Source organism: Chiloscyllium punctatum, chromosome 38 (genome assembly GCF_047496795.1).
Source record: "Chiloscyllium punctatum isolate Juve2018m chromosome 38, sChiPun1.3, whole genome shotgun sequence".
NCBI lineage: Eukaryota > Metazoa > Chordata > Chondrichthyes > Orectolobiformes > Hemiscylliidae > Chiloscyllium > Chiloscyllium punctatum.
The window spans coordinates 49,150,976-49,176,810 of NC_092776.1; the positions used below are offsets into that span (position 1 = coordinate 49,150,976).

Here is a 25,835-nt window from a genome sequence, read left to right on the forward strand (position 1 = left end):
TCCTGGTCCTGTGGGAAGCTGCTGACACAGGATGGTTGTGATGTTTAATAAAGTCACTGCACTACAGAAATAATGACACCAAAAGAGAAAATGCTGGAAAATCTCAGTAGTTCTGGTAGCATCTGTAAGGAGAGAAAAGAGCTGATGTTTCGAGTCTAACTGACCCTTTGTCCCGGACGAGCCCACGTTTCTTAAAAGGAGCTTTGACAAAGGGTCAGTTAGACTCAAAAAATCAGCTCTTTTCTCTCCTTACAGATGCTGCCAGACCTGCTGAGATTTTCCAGCATTTTCTCTTTTGGTTTCAGATTCCAGCATCCGCAGTAATTTGCTTTTATCCAGAAATAATTGATGCTGTGTTTCTGCATGATAAGAAGCTCTCCTTTAGCACTGCATGGTACAGTGCTCAGGATCATCAGGGTAATTTATCACCACCTGGAGGAATAATGGATTTTCTGTAATTAATATACGGCCTGTGCCTTCTCATGGAAACTTTCCAATATATTGATCACTTCCACAGCATCAAATATCCCTGCAGATCAGTTCAAAGGTCTTCATCATTAGGTTATTCCATAGCCTTGCTGCAACCTGCCCAGAGAAATCTTGATTTGGAGCTGCCGGTGTTGGACTGGGGTGTGCAAAGTTAAAAATCACACAACACCAGGTTATAGTCCAACAGGTTTAATTGGAAGCTTTCGGAGAGAAATCTTGAATAGCTTGGACCATCTATTTCTCTCTCTGTCCATTGCAACCTGCTGTATGCTCCACTACTAACTATGAATTTCTCAGAACTACCTTCCAAATCCTTTTGCATTTGAAAGGTAGTTCTCCCCCTCTCCCTCTGCTTCTTAAAAGCTTGCATTCTTATCAGTATCTTTAGATGTTCAAGAGCCCGACATAATTGGAAATTGCATGAATTATGAACAGGTTCTCCCAAATAAAATGAGAATTTCCCATTACCGAAATGAATTGAAGTGAATTTATTGTCACGTGTACCAAGGCACTGTGAAAAGCTTTGTCTTGCGAGCGACACAGGCAGATCACAGAGTTAAGTAGCATAGATAGTAAATAATAGGTAAACAGCGGCAAAAACAAAAACACAGGTACAGGCGCATGTTAAGAGTTTGAGAGTCCATTCAGTATTCTAACAACAGTAAGGTAGAAACTGTTTCAAAACCGGCTGGTGCGTGTGTTCAGGCTTCTGTACCTTCTCCCCGCTGGTAGAGGTTGTAGGAAAACATTGCCAGAGTGGGATGGATCTTTGAGAATGCTGGCGGCCTTTCCTTGACAGCGGGCCTGGTAGATGGGTGATTGTCCGGGCTGAGTTCACCACTCTCTGTAACTGCCTCCGATCTTGAATGGTACAGTTGCTATACTAGGTAATGATACATCCAGGCAGAATGCTCTCGATGGCGCACCTATAAAAACTGGCAAGAGTATTCACTGAGATCTATTATTGAACTAGTCTTGAGATTCAATGTGCTAAGAAATTAGCTTGCAGTTGTTTGTGATTTACAATAAGGTGGGAAGCAGCATCTTTTCATTCTGTTGCCTTGTTTTGAGTGAAATGAATGAAAGTTTAGATAGAGTAATGAGATAAATCAAATAAATATCAAAAATGGTCTGTTTATTAACTTAATTAAATGTTATCTTTTATATAGGTACAAATCAAATACAGATAAAGAACTGGTCCTACTCAAAATGGTGGATCTAGATGGACATGGCATTGGCATTCTCAGGTACATTATTTCCACATCTTGTTGAACCTATTTGGGGTGGTCACTGATCTTAGACTGTTCAGGTCCCTTCAATAAATTGGAGTTCATAGCTCCTCAAGGGATATACAAACTTTGGGACAATCTTTATTCCCAAGTGGGAAACCCAAGAAAAATTCATTTGCTCTTGCAATTCTTTCATTAAAAGGATTTAAAATGCAATAATAATTGTGCTTTCAGTTTCTATAGATTACATGCCAGATGTGTTTTTCCTGTAGCATTTGGGATCTCTGGTGTCATCATCTGAAATGATTTTAATGCCCAGGATTCTTTAAAAACCTTCAGCAACTGTCATAGAGATGGACAGCACAGAAACAGACCCTTAGGTGCAACTCATCAAAGCTGATCAGATATTCCAACCTAATCTAGTCCCACTTGCCAGCACCTGACTCATATCCCTCCAAACCCTTCCTAACCATATACCCATCCAGATGCTTTTTAAATGTTGTACCAGCCTTCACAACTTCCTCTGGCAGCTCATTCCATACACACAACCCTCTACATTAAAAAGTTGCCACTTAGGTCTCTCTTATATCTTTCCCCTCTCACCGTAAGCCTATGCCCTCTAGTTCTGGACTTGCCCACCCCAGAGAAGAGACCTTGTCTATTTACCCTATCCATGCCCCTCATGATTTTATAAACCTCTATAAGGTCACCCCTCAGCCTCCAATGCTCAGGGAAAACAGCCCCAGCCTTTTCAAACTCTCCCTATAGCTCAAATCCTCCAACTCTGGCAACATCCTTGTAAGTCTTTTCTGAACCCTTTCAAGTTTCACAACATCCTTCTGAAAGGAAAGAGACCAGAATTGCATGCAATATTCCAACAGTGGCCTAACCAATGTCCTGTACAGCTGCAACATGACCTCCCAACTCCTATACTCAATGCTCTGACCAATAAAGGAAAAATATTAAATGCCGCCTTGAATATCCTATCTACCTGCAACTCTACTTTCAAGGAGCTATGAACCTGCATGCCAAGGTCTCTTTGTTCAGCAACACTCCATAGGACCTTACCATTAAGTGTATAGGTCCTATTAAGATTTCCCAAAATATAAAACCTTGCATTTATTTAAATTAAACTCCATCTGCCACTCCTCAGTCCATTGGCCCATCTCATCAAGATCGCGTTGTAATCTGAGGTAACCTTCCTCGCTGTCCTCTACACCTCCAATTTTGGTGTCATCTGCAAACTTATTAACTATACCTCTTATGTTCACATCCAAATCTTCTATATAAATGATGAAAAGTAGTGGACCCAGCACCGATCCTTGTGGCACTCCACTGGTCACAGGCCTCCAGCCTGAGAAACAACCCTTCACTACCACCCTCTGTCTTCTACCTTCGAGGGTGGTTTGACTAGTGTTTGAAGAAAGAGGTCTTGCAAGGCACAGCACCTGAAAATGCAGCAGGCACAGGAAGGACCAATATGATGTGGATAGACAAAGTCAAAAGTATCTCTGTGGGACAGGCAATGAGGGCAGTGAGGCAAGATCATTCATGCTGTGGCCAACCTTGGAGCCAGGGTGCATGACAAGCCAAGCCATGATGCACAACAAGGTCCATTTCGACAGAGAAACAGTATCACTCTTTCAGTATTGCAAATGTTCATTTTGTTGTGGAAATTTGAGATACAAATTTGAATGAGTTGTCTTCAAAAAATGATGAATGGAATTACCTTGATTATCAGTTTGAAGGCAAGTTTGAAGCAAATTGGAATTTGTGAGCTGGGCAGAGACTCTGTGGGATTGTTTTATTGTATCTCTGGGATAAGCATTCTGGCGAGATGACTGGAGAAGAATCCTGAGCTTTAACACCATAGTAGGGCAGTCTGTGATTCTAACAAATGATCTGTTGTGCTGGGTACCTGCAATTTACCTGTTTAATATATGACATTTATTTATTAATTTATAACTTGATGCACAAATGGTATTAATGTATAGCTGGACACAGAGCATGTTCAATAGGAAGCAGAATATATCCAAATGAAAAAGAAGATCACGCACAGCATGTGATAAGTGTCAGTAAACTAAAGGTAAAAAAAGGAACCTTTTTCTTGAGCTTGGACTTGGCTGCACAAGCTGATACATTAAAGGGCTAAAGTCATACTGTGTTTCATTGGCAGCAGGGCAAGGCCATTTAACCCCATAGGTATGCTCCTGTCATTCAATCAGATCGTGGCCGATTTATGATTTAACTCCATATGCGTGTCATTGCACAGTATTTCTTCATACTGTAGGTAGCTTAAAACCAACAACCTCAAACTTATTACTAACAACTGGCCCAGAATCAGCTGCTTGTGAAAAACTATTCCAAATTTACATCAGCCATTTGAAATATTTCCCAAGTCTCCTCTTAATGTTCCTGGCATTAATATCCCCTAGTGCGAGGATCCCCATGTAGCAGGAGCATGATCCTGTTAATATCTTGTGAAGTTCAATAAAATCACTTCTAATTTATCTAGCATTGAAGATATATGATCTTAAGTTGCGTGATAGCTCCTCATGATTTAATTCTTTGAGTTCAAATGTCATTCTGGTAAAACTTTGCTGCATTGTTTCTAAGGTTAATGCATCCTTCCAAAAATACGGTGGCTGGAACTGAACATATTGCTCCAGGTGTGATTTAGGCAGGGCTGGACATTGTTGAAGCATGACTTCTGCCCATAGTATTCTAGTCTTCCAAGTCCTGTACAGAAACTCATCACCAGTTTCAATCATTTTCCATTCCTGATGCATACAGGGCATCCAGAATAAGGTGGTGAACTTGCAGCAGGGTTGGCACCTGGGACTCCGATGTTGTGGCCATTTTGGAGATATGGATAGAGCAGGGGCAGGAATGGTTGTTGCAGGTTCTGGAGTTTAGATGTTTCAGTAAGAACAAGGAAGGTGCTAAAAGAGGAGAGGTGTGGCATTGTTAGTTAAGGACAGTATCACGGGGGGGCAGAAAGGACGTTTGATGAGGACTCATCTACTGAGGTAATATGGGCTGAGGTTAGAAACAGGAAAGGAGAGATCACCCTGTTGGGAGATTTTATAGGCCTCCAACAAGTTCCAGAAATGTAGAGGAAAGGATAGCAAAGATAATTCTGGATAGAAGCGAAAGTAACAGGGTAGTTTTTATGGGGGCCTTTAACTTTCCAAATATTGACTGGAAACATAATTGTTCGAGAACTTTAGATGGGTCAGTTTTTGTCCAGTGTGTGTAGGAAGGTTTCCTGACACAGTATGTAGATAGGCCAACAAGGGGTAAGGCCACATTGGATTTGGTACTGGATAATGAACCTGGCCAGGTGTTATATTTGGAGGTAGGTGAGTACTTTGGTGAAAGCAACCATGTTTTGATTACATTTACTTTAGTGATGGAAAGGGATAGGTATATACTGCAGGGTAAGAGTTATAGCGGAGGGAAAGGCAATTATGATGTGATTAGGCAATATTAAGAATGCATAGGATGGAGAAGGAAACTGCAGGGGATGGACACAATTGAAATGTGGAAATTATTAAAGGAACAGCTACTGTGTGTCGTTGATAAGTCCGTACCTGTCAGGCAGGGAGGAAGTGGTCGAGCACGGGAGCCGTGGTTTACTAAGGGAATTGAATCTCTTGTCAAGTGGAAGAAGGAGGCTTATGTGAAGATGAGATGTGAAGGCTCAGTTAGGGCAGTTGAGAGTTACATGTTAGCCAGGAGGGACCTAAAGAGAGAGCTAAGAGGAGCCAGGAGGGGACATGAGAAGTTGTTGGCAGGTAGGATCAAGGGAAACCCTCAAGCTTTCTGTGGGTATGGAGAAAGTTGGGACTTCAGATGCTGGAGATCAGCATTGAAGAGTGTGGTGTGTTGGAAAAGCACAGTTGGTCAGGCAGCTCCGTAGGAACTCTTGCTATGTCAGGAATAAAAGATTGACTAGAGAAAGATTAGTGCCAGTCAAAGACAGTGTGTTAGCTTTTATTGGTAGAGGGATTGAGGTTTGGATCCATGATGCTATGTTGCAGCTGTACAATACTCTGGTGCGGCCGTACAGTTCTGGTTGCCGCTTTACAGGAAGGATGTGGAAGCATTGGAAAGGGTGCAGAGGATATTGTACCTACTCGCCAAATATCTATGTATTGGAAGAGACCAGAGGCACAACAAGATATTTTTACCTGCAGATGCTGTCAATTATTTCCTTAGGGTGACGTATTAGCCATTTTTAACAATCACTTGTTTTGCTCCTTTCTGCTTTGTGTAGCTGGTTTGCTGTCCATCCTGTCAGCATGAACAATACCAATCACCTGGTTAGCAGTGACAACATGGGATATGCATCTTACCTGTTTGAACAGGAGAAGAACACAGGCTCTTTGACTGGGGAGGTGAATAACACATAAATGTATCAATGTTGTGTGGAGATCTATATGTTGCGAGCACTATAATGGCTTTAATATGACAGCTGTTGGCACGGTCAGCGGTATCAGTGCAACTGTGTGAGCTCGGAGGTTGTGAGTTCTCAATCCTGTTCCAGAAACATGAGTCCAGAAAACTCGACTGCCATTTAAGTCTGCATGTCAGAGATGCCATCTTTCAGATGAGATGTTGGGTGGATCGAGAAGATTCCATGGTACTGTTTAATAAAGAGCAGGAAGAAGGCTGTCTAGTATTCCTCAATCAACAGCGCAATAAACAAATGTCATTATCACCTTGCACTTCCTGGGACTCGGCTGGGCCCAAATTGGCTGCTGTGTTTGTAATGATTTGGCATGCGTTCCTGACCAGACTGGAAGTGTACCCGTGACATTCCAATATGAAAGTACTCACCTTGGTCTCTCAGGCTCTCAGTGCATTGTAGAGTCATTCAGCATGGAAACAGACCTTTCAGTCCATCTAGCTGACCATGTTCCAGAACTAAAGTAGTCCCACCTACCTGTGTTTGGCCCATATCCCTCCAAACTATTCCTATCTGTGTACTTATCCAAATGTCTTTTAAATGGATCTGCATTCACTATTTCCTCTGGCAATTCATTCCAAATGCAAACTGTTTGAAAAATTGCCCCTCATTTCCTTTTCAAATCTTTCTCCTCTTAGCTCAAAATATGCCCTCTAAGTTTTGAAGTCTGCTGACTCAGGGAAAAGCCTTTGCTTACTCACCTTATCTATGCCCTTCATGATATTATGTGTGTTCAGTCAGTTATGTGTCTGCAATGTACGGTAACACCAGAAACATTGAAACAAAACCATGTGCATGTTTTCCATTTTTCTGAAATATAAATAGTTAGTATTGTTAATAAACCTCGAGAAGTCTGTATTTGTCTTCCATATTGCATCAACTAACACACAGGACAGCACTCAGCCAAAATATAACAGTCAATGTTTATTTAATTTATTACACATTTTGAGTAATCTCAACCGATAATTAAGGTAAGGGGAAATGTTAAAAGGAGATGTGAGGGGCAGGTTTTTCGCACAGCGACTGGTAGGTGCCTGGAATGCACTGCCAGGGGTAATGGTGGCGGCAGATACAATAGGAGTGTCTAAGGTGTGTTTAGATAGCACATGAATATGCAGGCAATAGAGGGATATGGACAAAAGGCAGTCAGAAGGGATTACTTTAATTTGGCATTGTGTCCAGCACAACATCATGGACGGAAGGGCCTGTTCCTGTACTGTTCTATGTTCTACGAGGTATGTGTGATGCTGTTGGCGTCTTTACTCCTGTGAGCGGGAGAGAAACATTCATCCTTGGCTTTAAACAATGCTCCCTGTAAAATGGAAGATGTAAATTAAAGCAAGAATCAGGTTTGGGTGTGCTATTCCCCACTCTCCGTGGAACTGAAAGACAATCTTCCCAGTCTAGACTCTGAAATGGAAAATAACCACGTGCTGAGGATTTACATTGCTCCCCTAACCGGATCCTGAGTAAATCCTACTGCCTTACGAAAGGGCAAAGTGGGAATAAAGCAATTGATAAATCAAACAGAATAAAATCCTTTTATGAGTGGTCAAGCTATTAATAAATGTACACAATATTGTCCCTTAACCTGTGTCATATTTGCCTGTTCACGCTCATTAATGCACCAACAAAGTTCTGATAATTACTATTCCACTAATATTAAAATTCCATTAATTTGAACTCTTCCCAAAATCTGAAGATAACTGTTAGCTCTTGCAAACCACCCTCCTATGCTATTTACCCATGATAAATTGACATAGCTCAAAGATACTGCTAATTCCATTTAATAATCTGTAACTCAATGAGATCAGTGTTGCACCATGACCCAGAAATATTCCAATATTTTACTGTTCACTGTTAACTTGTTAAATAACCTTTCTAAAAATAGTTTACCTGAAGTTATGTGACCTACCTCCAAACCATTTAAGAAATTATGTTGCTGTGGTCAGGAAGATTAAAGGCTGATGCCTTCTTTCAGGTTGTGATTTAATGGAGGATTGAGAATTCTTTATCATTAAGAATTTGAACTATTAGTTAGCTGAGGCTTCAGGTTTTTTTAAAATGTACCAATGCAAAAGGTTACCGCAGATAGATTATAATTGCGATATGGCAGAAGTTCATTTCTCAGTAATGGAAAATTGCAGATGAATGCCCTTTACACTTTGGAAAAGCTTAACTATTCATCTGAATAGCCAATTACAAGCAAATATGAATGCAATCTGCAAGGAAGGTGACCAATATGCTCAAAGCCCCACTTCAGGCTTAAGTGGAACTGTGGGGAAATGCAATTTACAGTTTGAGTTTATTGAGCCTTTGAAACCTCCCTGATTAGACTGTAATGGAGGCTTCAGCAATCTCTAAGTTAATTCTGCTTCTGTGATCGTCAACTTTAATATGATTTGCAAATTTAATTACTCCTTCCTATAAACTATAAATTATTAATAAACATAATATAAATTATGTACATGGTATTAATATACGTTTCTGAATAATTCAGCTGTTTAAATGTCAGTTATGACTACTGTTGTTCACCGTTCCCACCTCCCGCCATTCTAGCCTGCTTGCAGAACATCATAAAGTAATGTGCTGAATGGTTGTGTTGATATTTTGCCTTGATTTTTGCACTTACAGGGACCATTTGTAGCAGCATTTGCTTCCTCCAATTTGGGAGATGTCTCTTCGAACACAATGGGTCCTCACTGTGTGAACACAGGGGAAACATGCAACAATCCTGAGAGCACCTGCCCTATTGGAGGAGTAAGTCCAGTGTTTGATATTTCTGAATGCTTTTAATGGCTGATCGATGGCAGCATCAATCTCACTTTGTGGCCCTTAAGCCACACTGCTGCCAAGAAAACCCACTTAATGCCTCACGCTCTCAGTTACGTCAGCAATTGTCCTTTAACCTGAACAACTTAATACAATATTCTCTCCTCTTTACTCTACTCCAGCCAACCAAATAAAAGTAATCAAATTTCCACCCATTTAAAACAGAAATGAGGTAATTGCTAGTTTCGCTGCTGTTTGACAATCTTCGGAACTCTCTTTCTGAAGTGTCTTTGAATATTTGTAACAGAGAGCTGTGTAGATGCTGGGTAAGCAAGGTTACTGTGGTAGGTACGAATGTGGGTTTGTGGTTCCACTTAGATTGACTATGTGATGGATTAGCCTCAAGGGCTGATGGCCTACTGCTGTGCCTTGTACATGAATATTATTATGTTCAAAAAGCAGGACTTATGTGTACATTTGGTATTCCCTTTAGTTTTCGTTGGAATTTACTAACATTTGGAAAATTTAATGTTAAATATCATGCTTTTTTAAAAAAAGATTTCTACCCCCGTTCTAGAAATTGTTTCTCAGTTGTCCATGAGTTTAAATGCAAGAGCTAGTGGGTTCTGGTTGGCTCCAGTGAGCACACACTCTAAAGCTATGCACTGACTGGTTTTATAGGTCCATGATTCACAGTGATTTTCTGCATCTTTCTTCTTGCACCGCTCCCCCACCTCCCCACACCCCCAACCACCTTACCCTTAACTTTACAGCCATCGATGTGTATGTCTGCAGGTCCTGGGAAGGACATGTTTGAAAGCACTGCAATCATTGGACAGCACATCTACAATAAAGCAAAGGTGAGCGTAACCTGGTGAGATTATAATCCAGCAGCACAGATTGATCGGACATAAATACTAAAACATTGTTTGTTGAAGATAATTAGGTAGAAGAGCTGTCCTTTCATTAGTTTGGAGTGAGTGGCTAGTGAGATCGTTATGGTGCTAGCTTAATTTTCCAAAATTCCCTAAATTCGGGAAAGGTTCCTTCAAATTAGAAAATTGCACGTGTAACTCCATTATCTAAAAAGGGTGGGAAATAGAATGCAAGAAAGCATAACCCATTGGCTTACTATCTGTCATAGGGAAGATGTTATGTGCTATTATTAAAGACATTATTATCATACACTTCAAAAGATTCAAGGTATTCAGGCGAGTCAACAAGGCTCTGTGAAAGGGAAATCATTTTGAAGCAATGAATTGAAGCTCTTTGAAGAAGCAGCATGTGCTGTGGATTTGGTGGATGCACTGTACTTAGATTTCCAAAAAGCATTTGATGAGGTGCCACATCAAAGGTTATTGTGGAAAATACAAGCACATATTATAAGGGGTATCATATGGGATGGTAGATTGGTGAGCTCACTGGAAATAGTGTTTGCAAAAACGTAATCCTCTTGTTGGCACAACGTAACCAGTGAAGTTTCACAGGGATCAGTGCTAGGGTCTCAACATTTTATAACATTATGTATGACCCATATTATTAGCATCAATAGGATTCCTTTGGTTTAATTTAGTCCAACTGATGCTTGAGCGTGTATTTTTCTAATGCTAAAAGGCAAGACTTTAAGCAATCCCACTGACTCCACAGTCATGGAATCAAGTTGCTGCTCTACACTTCCTTTGTGCTAAGTCACTCCTCTCTGTCTGGTCATCTTCAATGGTCAATGACCCGACTGCTTGGAGGAGCCCTGCAATTGTGATGATGACAACTCAAACAGAAATTCTCAGAATAAGTCAGCAACGAAGACAAGTTAATGTTGACACACACAGCACTGCAGCCGTGGCAGAATTCCTGTATATTTGGACACCACAAGCATTGTTGTGTATTCTCCACTGAGAGGGCGGGGTGATACATTCTTTGCCATAACAGTGATGTAAACATTTCTTTGCATTGCTGAAAAATTATAAAAGAATTAAAAAGATACAAGTCACCCAAGGAGGTGCAAGCTTTGTGAATTAAAATGGAGGATTGCTGCTCACCTGTTTTACAATTTCTTATCTGATGTGAATTTTATTCCTAGGAATTGTCCAGAACAGCTACGAGAGAAATAAAAGGTCCTGTCAGCTTTGCTCATCAGTGGGTCAACATGACTGATGTCACAGTTCAATTCAATTCAACACATTCAGTGAGTACCAGCCTTTGTTTTCTCTCTTTTGTAAGGCAACCTTTACTTGATTGGACTCCTGGGCCATGTTTGTTGTCAGTAAGTTCAGAAAGTGCTACAACATAATCTCTTAGGGAGCTCTGTCAGGGGAGGCTTTATGGGTAGCAGGGGGTTGAAAATCATTCTACCAAAAAAACACTTTACTCTTTTTTTGTTGAACTACAACATCACACCATCCACTCTAACCCTGAAAAATAACTTGGATACTCTCCTTGTCCAGTGATATTAGGTTGAAAACGAAGTTAAGAGGGTGGAATTAAAACTGCAGTCTGTCATGCATTGGGCGAAGCAAGCGGTAGATCATTTCTCAGTCCATTATCTGAAAGGTTTTCAGAGGGAAGAAGGTCAAAAGGAAAGCAAATAATTGCATGGGTTTGACCCATTGGTGAATCATCTTTGGTAGTGCAAAGGTTTCTACTTTTACCTGTGGCCCACTGCCCAATATTCCAACCTAGTTTCCTGAGTCCATGTTATTTCACAACATGATTATGGCACTAGAGCTAGCCTTTTTTTCCACACATTATATTGATTTTGAGTGTTCAGGATCACAGCCACCTAGTATAGGCAGCCCACCCTCAGTAAGGAATTTTCACATAGTTTGTTAATGTGCTAAGCAACAACTTAGATGTGATCCATTGGTGAAATGGAACAAAATTATATATAAGCAATAATAATCAAGGATGGTTCAACGATACAAGAGGATGAGTAGGCAAGTGGCACAGAGTGAGTCAATCTCATTAAAGTTGTAAAGGCCACATTCTGCTGCCTGACAGGACTGTTAAGGAAGTCTTCTGATTCATCTTCCATCCAAAGAAGACCATTGCCTGGTGAACTCTGCCATCAGACGAGGGCATGATGACCGTTGCTCTCTCTGATGCTGATCACTTGGTCATCTTCTTGGGATTAACAACCTACTGTGTCAATTGATTGCATCCTTGTAACCAATGGCAACAAGATAACTACCAATGATATCAGAATGACCATTGGCCCACCTTCATCGTACAGTTAGTTTTCATGTTTCCTAAGAATATCCAATTCTGTTTCTCAGAAACAAGTTGGGACACAAGACATCAGTGGGCAGAGCCTTCCTAATCATTATCTTTAACTTGCCTTTAGTTGTTCGACAACTGCTATAAGCAACCATTCCATGAGGTTTCATACTGGATGGAAAATATGAGAAAAGTTCAGTTTTACGATCTCCAATAACTATGCTTTGCATTTCACATGTGGAGAGCTATGAAAGAGGAAAATCTGTATCATGCCATGCTGCTATGTGGTGTGTTAGAGAGTACATAGCACAACATGCAGTCCACAACATAGAAACTGAACATTCGGTTGAATAAGCTACTGTTTGTATTTCTACTCTGAACAAGTCTCCAACCCTCTCATTATCTCTTCCTACCATGTTCTCATATTTTCCTGAAAGTTTGGAAGTTTTTATACTTCGCTAATTTGCCGAAGAAAACTTAAATTTTATACACCTCCCTGGTGCTTCCAGTTCTCAGTGTTCTTGATAATCAGTGTTGTTTTGATGCAAATGACAGGGCATGAGACACATCTGTTATATCATGTCTGATGTCCCTGCCTGTGGAAAATATCTCCTTCTGTGGTTTTCAGTACTGTTGAGCCAACAGAGAACAGCTGTTTGCCAAGCCAAGTCTTGAGGTTTGGCCCTCTCATTTCTTCAAACCTTTTGCTCTGCCAAAACAGAAAGGAAATGACAGGCTCCACTCCGAAGTCTAGCTCTTTTTCCAGTGTTTGCCCATTGCATTTCTCGTAATCATTCCAAAGATGACTTTTAGGTTTCTTGATAGGTTCATATCTAAATGATGCAGCCAGTTTCTACTCATATGGCTAACTTGAAAAGGTGCTCAAGATTCATGACTCTGGGCCTCAAAAGAAATAGATCTTTCTCTGTCTATTTATAAAGATTTAACCAAAGGAGAAAACCCTAATATCATCACTAAAAGAGCTGGATTTAGGTTGGATATAGAAATGCATTAGTTTGCGAAGAAAGGGTAATTTTGGAAATGTCTGATGTAAAGACAAGTAACTTAGATCTCTTTCAGGTCAAATCATTGTGATTGTTAAATAATTTAGGAAATTTTGGGTGGTCCACTTTCTTTGGAATCCTAGGTTGTAGGCCATCATAGAGTCATAGAGATGTATAGCATAGAAACAGACCCTTCGATCCAGCCCTTAATCCTAAATTAATCTAGTCCCATTTGCAAGCACTTGGCCCATATTCCTCTCAACACTTCCTATTGATATACCCATCCACATGCTTTTTAAATGCTGTAATTGTGCCAGCCTCCAACATATCCTCTGGCAGCTCATTCCATACACGCGCCATCCTCTGCGTGAAAAAGTTGTCCCTTAGGTCTCTTTTCTATCTTCCTCTCTTGCCTTAAACCTATGCCCTCTAATTCTGGACTCCCCCATCCTGGGGAAAAGACCTTAGCTATTAAGGTGGGGGGATTTGTTTAGCTTTTCATACTATTAATTTCTCCAGTACTTTTCCTTATTGATATTAATTGCTTTTTAGGATTTTCACTCTCCTTTGACCTTTGGTTGTCCATTATTCCGGGCAAGTATTTTGATAGAAATGTTAAAATCTCTGATGTGATGTCCAGTTCTTTCTGAATCTTCCTTTCCTAATGGGTCAAGAACCTAAATACGGTGACACACAGTTTTAAGGAACACACAATCCAAATTGTAGTGTGTGACATGAAGGAAAACACCTCAGTGCTTTCTACAGTTGGGCTTTCTTTATAACATTTGGGCAGTAAATGTTGAGGCTGTGTGTGACAGCTGCATCAGTTTGTACAGCTACCCACGGACTCACCCTAAGATGGAAGAGAGTCATCCTTTTCTGTGAGGGACTGCTGATGATGATGGTGTAACCCATATTAATGGAGCTTTCCTCTTCCAGGGTCACACGTGCAAACCTGCCCTTGGGTACAGCTTTGCTGCTGGCACAACTGATGGTGTTGGAGCCTTTAACTTTACACAGGGTAAGTCTGGAGCTTGCTGCTTAGAAAGAAACGTTCTCCCGGCAAAAGTAAAGAGAATGAAAATTAAGCTGCATCGCTCAGTATATGAGACGGTCTCACCACCGTGAAGTAGGTCTTGATTTGTGTTGTGGTGAATGTGTCCATAGGAACCATTGAAGGAGATCCATTTTGGGATGCCGTCCGTGACATGCTTCTGGGAAAACCGTCCAATGAGACGCGGGATTGCCATCATCCCAAACCAATCCTTTTCAGTACAGGAGAAGTGCGTTCATTCTTTACTTATTGAATATTACAAAATAACTCAAGATTCTCTGCTTCTGCTAATCTGCGAGATGTCGTACCATAAGTGTTTGTTGCACATTTTATAAATTTCTGTTGGACAACATGTGTGAGCTTGATTAACTGTTAACTGAACGGGTAATCCACGTTCACCCAGAGGGCTATCTTTGCCAAACAAAATGTGCTCCCACCTTCCAGAAAAAATGTGAAAATATTAAAGAAAAGACTTTAAAAGGTCTAATTAATTTCACTTTCAATTAAGTAGTTCCTTTCAAGGTTCCACTATCTGCAGCTCTGTGCAAAGTCTCATTCACATTAGTCTCTAAGAAGCAAACTCAGACCTTGACAACCCAATCACGAGTGGCAGGAAAATGGTGGAGTGCATTTCCCAGCCCAAATTTATATTTCTGATCTTCACCCTGTTCCAGGTCCCGGCAGACCACATAGCCAGACCAATAACTAGGAGTAATCAGCAGGACTATCCACATTGATTCCCCTCTTTTTAGTGACATTCAGGAGTCACTAGTCATTCAGGGGGAGCAAGAAGAAGAGAATCAGTGCCTGAGTGTTTAGGATCTTTGACATGTCCTTCTCTCTTGGGGGTTTCCCTTACAAGATACAATGCTTCATCATAAACACTGGAAAAATCAATGTTGAACAGTCTGTACACAGATGGAATCGAGACTGCATCTTCATCATCCTGATAGATTCCCGGCTCATGGTTGTTGCAGGGGTGAACTTTAATGGTTCCACATTGAATACAATAATTTACGCAAAAGCAAAATCACATCATTTCTGATTTAAAGTCCATTGCCGTATGATTAAAAAGGGTGATTCTTAGAGCAAGTCCTTGCCTTGACCCTGAGAATTGATTTTCCACAAGACTGGGCTTGTTGAGAGAAATGGTTTGATTTGATGACCTTTTATGAAAGAGACAGGGTGCGAACATAAACCTTTCTACCACATTGAGCCCTCAGTAATCAGATCTCACTCCTGTAAGGTGCTGCTTTCTCTGGTCCCCTTCATACAAATCTTTAGAAAGTTCCTTCATCCTAACAAAGTGTGAATGCTTCTAGTACACAATTTACTCTTCAGTGATGAAGTAACCTTATCAGGTTATTTCTATTTGCTGCAAACTCCTCTCCTTTCTTTTTGATCTATATGACAACGATTTCCATTCAAAGGCAAAATTTATCACAGCAGGGTCATATTTAACTGAGTGCTACATCCTTACCTTCCAGATGAATAAACCTCTACCTTGGCATCCGGAAATTGTGGATGTCCAAATTCTTACCCTTGGGACGCTGGCGATCACAGCTGTTCCTGGAGAGTTCACGTGAGTCTCTGCTGAAGCTTTCTGGAGCCACATTATAAAGCAATGGTTTCAGTTCCCATCGGATTCCTTCCTGCAGTCACTGAGCAGTTAAATTCATTGTAAAACCTTATAGCTGCTACACAATGGCAGATTGGGACAAGGATAGTCCATTTTGCCCCTCAAGCCTGATTTACCAGTCAGTGAGATTACAATCAAACTCCTAACTTCTGGTTGACAAAAATCAGTTAGTCTTGGTCTTAGAATGAACTAGCATTAGTTGCCACTTGCTAAGAGTGATCCAAACTATCTAGCATATCTTGCAACTAAAATATTTCTTAATTTCATTCCTGAAAAGTCTGTCTCTAATGTTTAGACTCAGCTTCCTCGACGCCCCCCCTTCCCCTCCCAAACTATTTCGTCTACCCTATTTGTTCCCCTGAATATGTAGAGATCCTTAAATGGCTGTTCATTGGTCATTTAAGTACCTTTGCTGCTGACAAGCTGAGAAAGGCCCACTAGACCTTCCTCACAAGACCGAATCATGGAGGTAGTGGCAAGGGGTGGGTGGTTAGGGGGTTGTGTGGTGAATATCTCTCCAGTGCAATCTTACCCAATTATTTCTCCTTTTTTCTACTTTCCTCATCTTGTGACCAAGCCCTGGTGATGCTCACAATTTAGTACAGTTCCACTGGGATACCCTAAATTGTTAAGCTCCAATGAGGGTGAACTGAGCTGGCTCCCCTTCTTGAGTCACCTCCACATGGTTAATTTACAAAGGCTACATTCTTTTCATAGAATCATAGAATCCCTACAGTGTGGAAACAGGCCCTTTGGCCCAACAAGTCCACACTGACCCTCTGAACAGTATCCCATCCAATTCCCCTTTACTTGACACTTACCGCCTGTCTAATGCGTCTAATCTACACATTCCTGAAAACCATGGGCAATTTAGCGTGGCCACTTCACCTAACCTGCATATCTTTGGATTGTGGGAGAAAACCGGAGCACCCGGATGAAACCCATGCAGACATGGGGAAAATGTGCAAACTTCAGGCAGATAGTTGCCTGAGGGTGAAATTGAACCTGGGTGCTGTGAGGCAGCAGGGCTAACCACTGAATCAACAAGCCACCCCAAGATGGGAAGCCTTTTTTCCATTTGCTTTTGACTACAGTTTTAATTGATTTCTGACTTCATTAAAGAGAGAGAGACATTCTTTTTTAAGCTGCAGCCTAAGGAAGACTTTGCATCTATGACATTCACATCAGTCATTAGCACACATAGACCAGGTTTGAAAATAACTGTTAACTTTGTTCTGTTGTATTGTAGAAAGGAGAAGACACAAACATGTATCTTGACCAGACTGCAGTCTCTATGTTCATGTTTTGAGATATCTCACAGGAGGTTGCAATCCAGTTTGCAGTGCACTTCCCCTTTTTGAAGTTTTTCTCTTTAAAACTTCCTTGAGTCTTGTCAAATTTAACATTCTAGGATCTTCCTCAATGCTCAGTATAATCCAGAGAAATCTTCCATACAGTCAATGCAATACATTCCTATTCATTTGGCACTCTATTGTCTTTCAAAACTAAAACACAAGTTGCACTAAAAGTTCAGTATGTTCATTAATAATCTAGGATTATGAGCTGTCATCAAGATTGTCACCACCTCCAGAGAAGGGAAAATTGCACCCCTATCATCTTTCTGGTTACTTTATAGAAGGGATAATCATTGGCCCAGTACATTACACTGTGTTAGCCTGATGGACCTGTTGCCAATGTTTATCATGCTGTCCATTTTAATGACATGCAATGTTACTTAACCACCAATTATTGATGTAAATGCTTTCAGGTAGTCCATTTGTCAAATGAAATAACTAGTTTGGATTGATGGATTGTTCACTGGTTAAGCGTCGTTCTACATAGAAGCTGTTAAAGTCTCCCAATTTCCTTTTCGATTTCCTTTCCTTAGCACTATGTCAGGAAGAAGACTGCGAGAAGCTGTGAAGCATGTAAGTTATTAATCAATGTCAAGTTACACCGCGTACCTTAGATGTATTCAAAGGTGGTTAAGCTGAGAAATATATCAAAAATATTTCAGCTGATTCCCCTGATGATCTGGTGGATAAAAGCACAATTGAATGCAGCATTACGGTTCACAGGTCGGAAAGTCCTGGTTATAATAAAGCTCTGTGCTTTATCAACTGATCTCAGCCGGGGAACAGCTGAGGCATTTCATGTTCCTACTCCAGACTGGAGGTTAACCAAATAATTGATCTTTGCTGTTTCTTAATTGCTATCCAGAGATACTTGCCAGAAAATGTCCGCTGTGAATGTGGAATAGGAACTGGATTAGGCAGATTACTTGCAGTACCCTCTGGGGATGAATAGTTTACGGATTCTCGCCCTCTAGACTTAAAAAGGAAGGCATTTGGGACCGACTGAGGCCTTTATCACAACTAATGCAAAACAAGTGCTTTCATGATTATTTTGTACTTTTAATGAAGTGCATCAAATCAAATTGAGGTTTCCATCAAATATTTGCAGATTGCACACTACTCTTACAGATAATCTCTGTTTCATTCATATTAACTATGTTTCCTCCCAAAACAAACTCTGTCTCTTGTCCTTGCTTACGATCAATAAGCAGACTAGATTAGAGTGGTGCTGGAAAAGTGCAGCAGGTCAGGCAGCATCCGAGGAGCAGGAAAATCGACGTTTTGGGAAAAAGCCCTTCATTAGGAATAGAGGCAGGGTGCCTGCAGAGTGGAGAGATAAATGAGAGAGGGGTGGGGGTGGGGGTGGAGAGAAAGTAGCACAGAGTATAATAGGTGAATGGGGGTGGGGATGGAGATGATAGGTCAGAGAGTAGGGTGGAGTGGATACATGGAAAGGGAGATAGGCAGGTAGGGCAGGTCATGAGGGTGCTGCTGAGCTGGGAGTTTGGAGCTGGGGTGAGGTGGGGGAAGGGGATATGAGGAAACTGGTGAAATCCACAACTGATGTCGTGGGATTGAAGTGTTCTGAGGCGGAAGATGAGGCGTTCTTCCTCCAGGTGTCGGGTGGTGAGGGAGCGGCGGCGAAGGAGGCCCAGGACCTCCATGTCCTCGGCAGAGTGGGAGGGGGAGTTGAAATGTTGGGCCACAGGGCGGTGGGGCTGATTGGTGCAAGTGTGCTGGAGGTGTTCCCTAAAGCGCTCTGCTAGGAGGCTTCCAGTCTCCCCAACGTAGAGGACACCGCACCGGGAGCAATGGATACAATAAATGACATTGGTAGATGTGCAGGTAAAACTTTGATGGATGTGGATGGCTCCTTAGGGCCTTGGATGGAGGTGAGGGAGGAGGTGTGGGCACAGGTTTTGCAATTCCTGTGGTGGCAGGGGAAGGTGCCAGGATGGGAGGGTGGGTTGCAGGGTTGGGGGGGGCATGGACCTGACCAGGTAGTCACGGAGGGAATGGTCTTTGCGGAAGGCGGAAAGGGGTGGGGAGGGAAATATATCCCTGGTGGTGGGATCTGTTTGGAGATGGCAGAAATTTCATTGGATGATGTGGTTTATGCGAAGGTTGGTAGGGTGGAAGGTGAGCACCAGGGCGTTCTGTCCTTGTTACGGGTGGAGGTTTCGGGATGTGGCCGAGATGCGTTGGAGGGCATCTTTAACCACGTGGGAAGGGAAATTGTGGTCTCTAAAGAAGGAGGCCATCTGATGTGTTCTGTGGTGGAACTGGTCCTCCTGGGAGCAGATATGGTGGAGGCGGAAGAATTGGGAATACGGGATCGCATTTTTGCAGGAGGTAGGGTGGGAAGAGGGGTAATCCAGGTAGTTGTGGGAGTCGGCTGGTTTGTAAAAAATGTCGGTGTCAAGTCGGTCGCCATTAATGGAGATGGAGAGGTCCAGGAAGAGGAGGGAGGTGTCAGAGATGGTCCAGGTGAATTTAAGGTCAGGGTGGAATGTGTTGGTGAAGTTGATGAATTGCTCAACCTCCTCCCTGGGGCATGAGGTGGTGCCAATGCAGTCATCAATGTAGCGGAGGAAGAGGTGGGGAATGGTGCCGGTGTAGTTACGGAAGATCAACTGTTCTACATAGCCAACAAAGAGACAGGCATAGCTGGGGCCCATACGGATTCCCATGGCTACCCCTTTGGTTTGGAGGAAGTGGGAGGATTTGAAGGAGAAATTAAGGGTGAGGACCAGTTCAGCCAAACGAATTAGAGTGTTGGTGGAAGGGTACTGTTGGGGATGTCGGGAGAGGAAGAAACACAGAGGGTTTGGAGGCCCTGGTCGTGGCGGATGGAGGTGTTGAGTGATTGGATATCCATGGTGAATAAGCAGTCTGTCTGCTTTCCTGTTCGTCCCTATATACAGGAATGGCCCTGAGTGATTCCATCTTTCTGACCTTCCCACTTCATAATAGCCTCTGCACAATGCCTGAACCTGCTTTGTAACGTGAATATAAACTATAGAGCACAGCTCACTGCAACTCAAATACACTGTATAGCAACACTACACTGTAAAGCTCAGCCTTACTCCCTTGCTAACATTAATAGCCCAATTAAACTCTTAAGTGCTGAAATCACTCTAAAACCTTTGAAATGTTAACTTGGTGAACTGTCAGTTGATAAGTAAAAGAAATATTTTGTTATTTCGAGAACCTGTCACAATTTCTGGAAACCAAAAATCATTTTACTGCCAATGAATTACTTAGAAAATGTCACCATTTTACATACAGCTAGCTTCCATCAGCTGTAAACACCGAATAGTTATATATTTCCAATAATGTTTATTCAAAAAGTAAATCTTGGTCATGACACCTGGAAGATCCTTACTGATACTCTTTGCAGTCGTGTCCATGAGAATTTTTATGTATACTTGAGTAGGTAGACAGGCTCTGAGTTGAATTGAGTTTAACTCTCATAATGATAATGCCTTAGAGTTCTGAACTAGAGTGTCAGTGTAGCTTTTGTTCTCAGGGCACTGGAGACAGACTTGAACCCCTGACCTTTAGGCAAAGAACTGAAGGTCACAGCTAACCTCATTTGTGAAAATTTTTAATGTTACTTTGGCATTAAAGGAACTGAGGTTAAAAACAATAACTGCAGATGCTGGAAACCAAATTCTGGGTTAGTGGTGCTGGAAGAGCACAGCAGTTCAGGCAGCATCCAACGAGCAGCGAAATCAACGTTTTGGGTGAAGGGCTTTTGCCCAAAACGTCAATTTCGCTGCTCGTTGGATGCTGCCTGAACTGCTGTGCTCTTCCAGCACCACTAATCCAGATTAAAGGAACTGAGTTTAACTCTATATGTGTTCTGTACTCTGAGTATATGTACTCTGAGTTTAACACTATATGTACATTATTGGTCTCGTTGTACTAGTGCAGAATTTGCTGAGGATTTAAAGTAAGGAAGGGTGCAACAACTTCTTTAAGCAGCCCATTACTGTGGCTTTAACTTGTCATGATGCTGTAAGTGAGCAAGATCATGTGATGTTGCATTGCTTCATGTGATGTTGTAATCATGAGGACATTATGCAACTAGAATTAACCCCTTACACTTCACCTTCTCCAAGTCTCTGATTCTAATTTATTATTCCACATCGTCCCCTGCAGTCTATGATTCTAATTCATGGCACTATGTTTCCTCTTCCAGTCTAAAATTCTAATCCATTATATTACACCTCCCCCTACAGTCTATCATTCTAATTACACCACTGTTTGGGGACATGTGTGAGGGGGGACAGTTTGACCTTTCTGTCTGTCCTAGTACATACGAGTGAGCAATTTCAGTTTGTTCTTTTCTAGTGCCTGGGTCCCCCAAGTTGTCATTGTAAAACTTAACTCACAGCTGCTAACCTCTCACATCCTGCCATTACTACTTGTTTCAGTATTATTACACTGTCAGCTTTTTAAAGCATGGACATTCATGTATTGCCTACTTTTAGTATTCTCGTGCCCCATTGCACTTCTGTCGAATTGTCTGTGAATATTTGAATTTAAACTTATAAATGGATGGGATGCTGGCTCAGTGGTTAGCACTGCTGCCTCACAGCACCAGGGTCCCAGGTTCGTTTTCAGCCTCGGGCGACTGTGTGGAGTTTGCACATTCTCCCTGTGTCTGCGTGGGTTTCCTCCGGGTGCTCCGGTTTCCTCCCACAATCCAAAGATGCGCAGGTCAGGTGAATTGACCATGTTAAATTGCCCATAGTGTTAAGTGCATTAGTCAGAGGGAAATGGGTCAGGAAGGGTTACTCTTCGGAGAGTCAGTGTGGACTGGTTGGGCCGAAGGGCCTGTTTCCAAACTGTAGGGAATCGAATCTAATCTAATCTAAAATGATAAATGTAGGTAGTCTGCAACAAGTGGAAATAAATTCATAAGGCCATCTTAAAACATTGACTGCTAATCAAGAGCAAAAATATCCAATTTGATATGAAACCTCTGGGACTTCCTGGGGTGTGAAATAAATGGAGTTTTTCCTTACTTCTCTTTAAATGCTGAGATTCTGTTCATGGTATTAGCCCAGACTATCATTTATTTTGGGGGCAATGTTCTCTGGGTATGTTAAGTTTTTATTGGCTAAGTGAGTAACTCAAAGTTGATCTGATTGTAGTGTATACCTGTACTTTCAAGGAGATACAAATCTGTCTCTAAATTTTTCAAAATCTGTTGCTTGTTGCTACATCCCTCACTCAGTGTCAAACATCTTCAATCATTAGCTCCCATCCCCCACACCTCAGTTAATAGCAAATCCTGAACTAACCATCAGGACGTCAGAGCGTGCTCCACTACTGAAAGAATTACTATGTCCCTTAAAAGAAAATGGCCCCCTCCACACAGTCATGAGTGAACTTGGCCAGAGTGATAGCCATATTACAACAGTAGTACGAAACCAAGCTTACTAAATCAGAAAGCTTGACAAGAAACAAGCACATTCCTGACCAAAATCCTAACCCTCCGTTAATAAACTCCCTGACCAAAGCCCTACCTCTCTGTCAATAAACTACCTCAAACCTTAATGCCCAAGGCAATTATTATGTATTGTCAGATGATACTTAATAATATTTAATATTAGAAATTGTCGAGCAGTTTTGAATTAAGGGAACTAACTATTAAGGGCTAATAAATGCTCCTATTATCACCGATATTGTCGATGCAGTAATAATAGATTCCTTATTTCTTCCCTGGCAGGAGCTTGAATCCACTGGGTCATTGAAGGACGTTGATGTCGTTGTCTCAGGGCTATGTAATGTTTATACACATTATATCACGACATATGAAGAATATCAGGTAATGAACTGTATTTTCAGAGGGTACTTTAACAACAGGCTTTGTGTTGTGGAAACATAATTTAAATTAATAAAATTGCACCAGAATACTTGTTCTTTTTCCTTTTAAAATGATAACCATTCTTAATTAATTCAAGGGTAGACATTTGTTGGTTCCTGGCTATGGTCTGTCCAAATTATCTTCATAAGATAACCCATTCTTTCCCAGTGCCTAGCTGGTGAACCCACACAACTGTGCAGCAATGCTCAGGTTAAATCCCATCAAGTTTGCTGATGATCATCAGCATGAACGACGAGTCAGCATACAGAGAGGAAGTGCAACAGCTAATACACTGGTGCAGAGACAACAATCTGTCTCTGAACAAAGAGAGTCGAAAGAGATGGTTGTTGACTTCAGGAAGTCACAGAACGACCACTCTCTGCTGGACATCGACGGTTCCCCTGTGGAGATCATGAAGAGCACCGCATTTCTTGGCGTTCACTTGGCAGAGAATCTCACTTGGACCCTCAACAACAGCCCCGTCGCCAAGAAAGCCCAGTAGTGTCTCTACTTTATGTGCAGGCTGAGGAAAGCCCACCTCCCACCACCCCATTGTCACCATAGTCTACAGAGGATACCCTGTGCTGCTGCATCACTGCCTGGTTCAGGAATTGCTCCCGATTATAAGACCCTACAACAGATAGTGAGGACACCTGAGAGGATCATCGGGGTCTCTCTTCCCTCCATCACAGACACTTACACCACATGCTGCATCCAAAAGGCTAAGAGCATTGTGGAAGATCCCACACACCCCTCACTCAAACTCTTCTTCCTCCTGCCATCTGGCAGAGGGTGCTGGAGCATTCAGTCTCTCACGGCCAGACTGTGCAACAGTTTCTTCCCCCGAGACATCAGGCTCCTTAACACCGTATAATCAAACTCTTTCTCATCTGAAATTCTTTGCATGGTTTCGGATTGCTGCTCGAAAAATGTCTTTTATTTATCATTCTTCTGTTACACTGTGACTTGTGTGTTTTTCACTTCTTACACACTTTATGCCATGTACAAGTATATAGTCTGTGCTGTCCATGTAGCACTCTCAGTCCTGGAGGAATGCTGTATCAGTTGTATATGGTAGAAATTACAAATAAAAAGCCCCTCCCCTTCCCTCTCCCCTCTCTCACTCTTCTCCCCCCCCCTCCTCCTCCCTCCCCTCCTCCCTCCTCCTTCCCCCCTCCCCCCTCCCCCCTCCCCCCTTCCCCTTCCCCTCCCCCCCTCCCCCCTCCCCTCCCCCTTCCCCCCTCCCCCCTTCCCCTTCCCCCCTTCCCCCCTTCCCCCCCCCTCCCCCCTCCCCCCACCCTCCCCCCCTCCCCCCCCTCCCCCCTCCCTCCCCCCCCCTCCCCCTCCCCCCCTCCCCCTCCCCCCCTCCCCCTCTCCCCCCCCATCCCCCTCTCCCCTCCCCCCCTCCCCCCCTCCCCACTCCCCCTTCCCCCCTCACCCTCCCCCCCCCTCCCCCCTCCCCCCTCCCCCTCCCCCCCTCCCCCTCCCCCCCTCCCCCCCTCCCCCTCCCCCCCCTCCCCCTCCCCCCCCCCTCCCCCCCCCCTCCCCCTCCCCCTCCCCCTCCCCCTCCCCCCCCTCTCCCCTCCCTCTCCCCCTTCCCTCTCCCCCTTCGCTCTCCCCCTTCCCTCTCCCCCCTCCCCTTCCCCTTCCCCTTCCCTTCCCTTCCCTCTCCCCTCTCTCCTTCCCATCCCCCTCCTCCCTCCTCCCTCCCACCTTCCCCCCTCCCCCCTTCCCCCCCTTCCCCCCTCTCTCCCCCTCCCCCCCTCCTTCCCCCCCTCCCTCCCTCCCTCTCCCCCCCTTCTCCCCCCTCCATCCCCCTCCCCCCCTCCCTCTCCCCCCCTCCCTCCCTCTCTCCCTCTCTCCCTCCCTCCTCCCCTCCCCCCTCCTCCCTCCCACCTTCCCCTTCCCCTTCCCCTTCCCTTCCCTCTCCCCTCTCTCCTTCCCCTTCCCCTCCCCCTCCTCCCTCCTCCCTCCCACCTTCCCCCCCCTCCCCCCCTCCCCCCCTTCCCCCCTCACCCCCTCCCTCCCTCCCCCCCTCCCTCCCCCTCTCCCCCCTCCCTCACCCCCTCCCCCCCTCCCTCCCTCTCCCCCCCTCCCTCCCTCCCTCTCCCCCCCTCCCTCTCCCCCCCTCCCCTCCCTCCTCCCTCCTCCCTCCTCCCCTCCCCCCTCCTCCCTCCCACCTTCCCCTTCCCCTTCCCCCTCCCCCCTCCCCTTCAGCCTCCCCCTCCCCTTCAGCCTCCCCCTCCTCCCCCCCTCTCCTCCCCCTCTCCTCCCCCCTTTCCCCTCCCCCCTTTCCCCTCCCCCCTTTCCCCTCCCCCCTTTCCCCTCCCCCCTTTCCCCTCCCCCCTTTCCCTTCCCCCTCCCCTTTTCCCCTTCCCCCTCCCCTTTTCCCCCTTCCCCCCTCCCCTTTTCCCCTTTTCCCCCTTCCCCCTTCCCTTTTCCCCCTTCCCCCCTTCCCTTTTCCCCCTTCCCCCCTTTCCCCCTTCTCCCCTTCTCCCCCTTCTCCCCCTTCTCCCCCTTCTCCCCTCCCTTCTCCCCTTCCCCCCTCCCCCTTCTCCCCTTCCCCCCTTCCCCCCTTCCCCCCTTCCCCCCTTCCCCCCTCCCCCTTCTCCCCCTTCTCCCCCTTCCCCCCTCCCCCTTCTCCCCCTTCCCCTTCCCCCCTCCCTCTTCCCCCCCCTTCCCCCCCTTCCCCCCCCCCCTTCCCCCCCTCCCCCCCTCTTTCCCCCCCCCC

General features: G+C 43.8%; 1 protein-coding gene across 1 annotated transcript in view; it reads left to right on the forward strand.

Moving 5' to 3' along the window:
* asah2 (N-acylsphingosine amidohydrolase 2) overlaps positions 1–25,835 on the forward strand; it is an 85,870-nt gene that overhangs the window by 33,024 nt on the left and 27,011 nt on the right. Inside the window, exons 7-16 of the mRNA XM_072557853.1 lie at positions 1,659–1,736; positions 5,998–6,118; positions 8,824–8,949; positions 9,735–9,821; positions 11,042–11,146; positions 14,118–14,199; positions 14,346–14,461; positions 15,720–15,814; positions 17,760–17,799; positions 22,967–23,065. Of these exons, the coding sequence (XP_072413954.1) occupies positions 1,659–1,736; positions 5,998–6,118; positions 8,824–8,949; positions 9,735–9,821; positions 11,042–11,146; positions 14,118–14,199; positions 14,346–14,461; positions 15,720–15,814; positions 17,760–17,799; positions 22,967–23,065 (949 nt within the window). The remainder of the gene's footprint in view (positions 1–1,658; positions 1,737–5,997; positions 6,119–8,823; positions 8,950–9,734; positions 9,822–11,041; positions 11,147–14,117; positions 14,200–14,345; positions 14,462–15,719; positions 15,815–17,759; positions 17,800–22,966; positions 23,066–25,835) is intronic.